The following is a 2,378-nucleotide window of genomic DNA, read 5'->3' as shown; positions in this document are numbered from 1 at the left end:
AAAAGAGATCAAATGGGGCCCAAGAGAATCTATTACTTTCAGTAAAAATTTTGTAGGTATTATATCAAGTGGGCTGGAGGACACTCTCATTTGTGATACTGTTTTTAAAAGCTCAGACAAGTCGATGGGATAAAACTGGTTAAAACTCTCTTGTTGCTGGTGAGGAACCTCTGAGTAAGAGGCCGCGGGGGTAATAGAGGCTCTGATTGACACCACCTTATTGGTAAAATAAGATAAAAACAATTCACAGTCATCATTACTTCTGAGGCACAATGAGGGGTTGGGTTTACCAGCTGATCCACATTCTTAAACAGAAACCTGGGATTGTGTTTATGTGTAGTAATGAGTTCAGAAAACTTACTTACTTACTAAATCCTTCAGACTGAGGTAATGGACTTGGAGACTGGATTTTTTCCATCTGCGCTCTGCTTTCCTGCATTCCCTTTTTAGGCTGCGAATGCTGTCATTTATCCAGGGTTGCTTACTAGCTTTAGACGTAGGCCTAACCTTTAGAGGAGCAGTAAATGCTGTAAATGCTCCGTACTTGTATAGCGCCTTTCTAGTCTTTTCGACCACTCAAAGCGCTTTTACACTACATTTGCATTCACCAGTCACACACATTCATACACTGAGCCTAAGTGCTCAAACAGAAACTAGCATTCACACTCATTCATACACTGGCGGAACAGCCAGGGGCAAATCGGGGTTCAGTATCTTGCCCAAGGACACTTCGACACGCAACCAGGGAGCCAGGGATTGAACCGCCGACCTTCCGATTAACGGCCAACTCCTGAGCCACAGCCGCCCCCAGTAATATTAGTGACGACAAGCAGATATGATTGAAGTGATCAACCAGATTGTTGGTGTTGGAATCAGACAGGTGTTGGCTTTGGCTCTGAAAGAATGCGCAAAACTTTGTTCATTAAAGATGCGACAACACACGGAGCTTGGTGAGGCGGCATGAGTAACAGGCGAATCGCAGCTAAAAACAATACATCTGTGGTCAGATATGGTCATGTCCACTAATTCCAAATGCGGACACCCAGGGTAAAAACCAAGTCCAGTGTATGACCACGGTTATGTGTTTGCCCTTTGACATGTTGTTTGAAGTTAAAAGAAGTGGCCATATTTAAAAAGTCAGTTGCATTAACATTGTTGGGGTCATCAACATGAATATTGAAATCGCCACAAAGAACAATTCTGTCATAATTTAAAACCAGAGTAGATAATGGCAGTTTAGGCAGAAGATATTTTGAAACAAAATATCTTGTAGCATGAAACCAAAAACATGTAAAAAAGATTTTAAACCATTTCAGATGAATACTCTGATAAACTGATTGATCCACTGATAAACAGCATGATCAGAGTAATCCAAGTCCCTGCTGGAGTCAGTCAGAGCATTTCCATAGAGAGCCACTTTGCATCAGCAGCACCATGCTCCAGTGCTCTGGGAGAGTTTATAGTCCTGAGAGTTGAACACTGGATGACTGACAGCTGTCCTTCATGACAACAGAAGCCACAGAAATCCTCCTCATCAAAAACATGACTTTGATCTGCGTCCTCATCTGGACTCTCCTCTGCTGCTGCTTCACAGGTAAAGTCCAGAGAATCAACTCCTCTCCTCTATGAACATCCGTCCCTCTGAAAGGAAGCCCACAAAACCATGACGCTGCTTTATGTTTTGTCTCTGTATCCTCAGAGTCCAGAGGCCAGGTCACAGTGACTCAGCCTGGAGCAGTGAGCTCTGCTCTGGGAGGCTCCGTCTCCATCAAATGTAGGACCAGTCAGAATGTTTACTATAGCAGCCCAAACCACTATTTAGCCTGGTACCAACAGAGAGATGGAGAAACTCCTAAACTCCTCATTTACTTTGCTAGCACTCGAGCATCAGGGATTCCAGATCGTTTTACAGGCAGTGGATCAAACTCTGACTTCACTCTGACCATCAGTGGAGTCCAGACTGAAGATGCAGCAGTTTACTACTGTCTGAGTAATCACTATATCAACAGTCAGTGTGTGTTCACACAGTGAAAAAGCGTCGTACAAAAACCTCCCTCAGTAAGACTGAACAGAAACTGAACTGCAGAGACTGATACACTTCACTGAGGACACACACACACACACACAAACACACACACACACACACAACACACATGCTTTACACACACAATTTCATCAAATAGATTGAACATTTCACTGTTGCTCTAACCACCAATGAACATGTATCAAAACAACTTCAATAAAAAATATAGCCGCAAGGGGCAATGATCAGGATCCAAGCAAGTCATTAAACAACATTTACATTTTCAGAGGAGGAGAACTACGGAGTCCCCCAAGGTCCACTTTACGTCGTGGCCTCACAATACTATCTCGTGGCC

General features: G+C 43.4%; 1 gene segment (V, D, J or C); it reads left to right on the top strand.

The window, feature by feature from the left end:
- The first annotated feature begins 1,542 nt into the window (after positions 1-1,542).
- On the top strand, positions 1,543-2,031 carry LOC119907621. The segment is given in 2 exon segments: positions 1,543-1,594; positions 1,700-2,031. Coding segments are annotated over 2 exon segments (384 nt in total).
- Positions 2,032-2,378: the final 347 nt, after the last annotated feature.

Source organism: Micropterus salmoides, unplaced genomic scaffold (assembly GCF_014851395.1).
Source record: "Micropterus salmoides isolate LMB-PRFRI ecotype aquatic unplaced genomic scaffold, ASM1485139v1 Ms_hic_scaffold_17, whole genome shotgun sequence".
In the NCBI taxonomy this organism is placed as follows: domain Eukaryota; kingdom Metazoa; phylum Chordata; class Actinopteri; order Centrarchiformes; family Centrarchidae; genus Micropterus; species Micropterus salmoides.
Note: the sequence above shows the minus strand (reverse complement) of the source record. Positions and strands in the feature narration are given on the sequence as shown.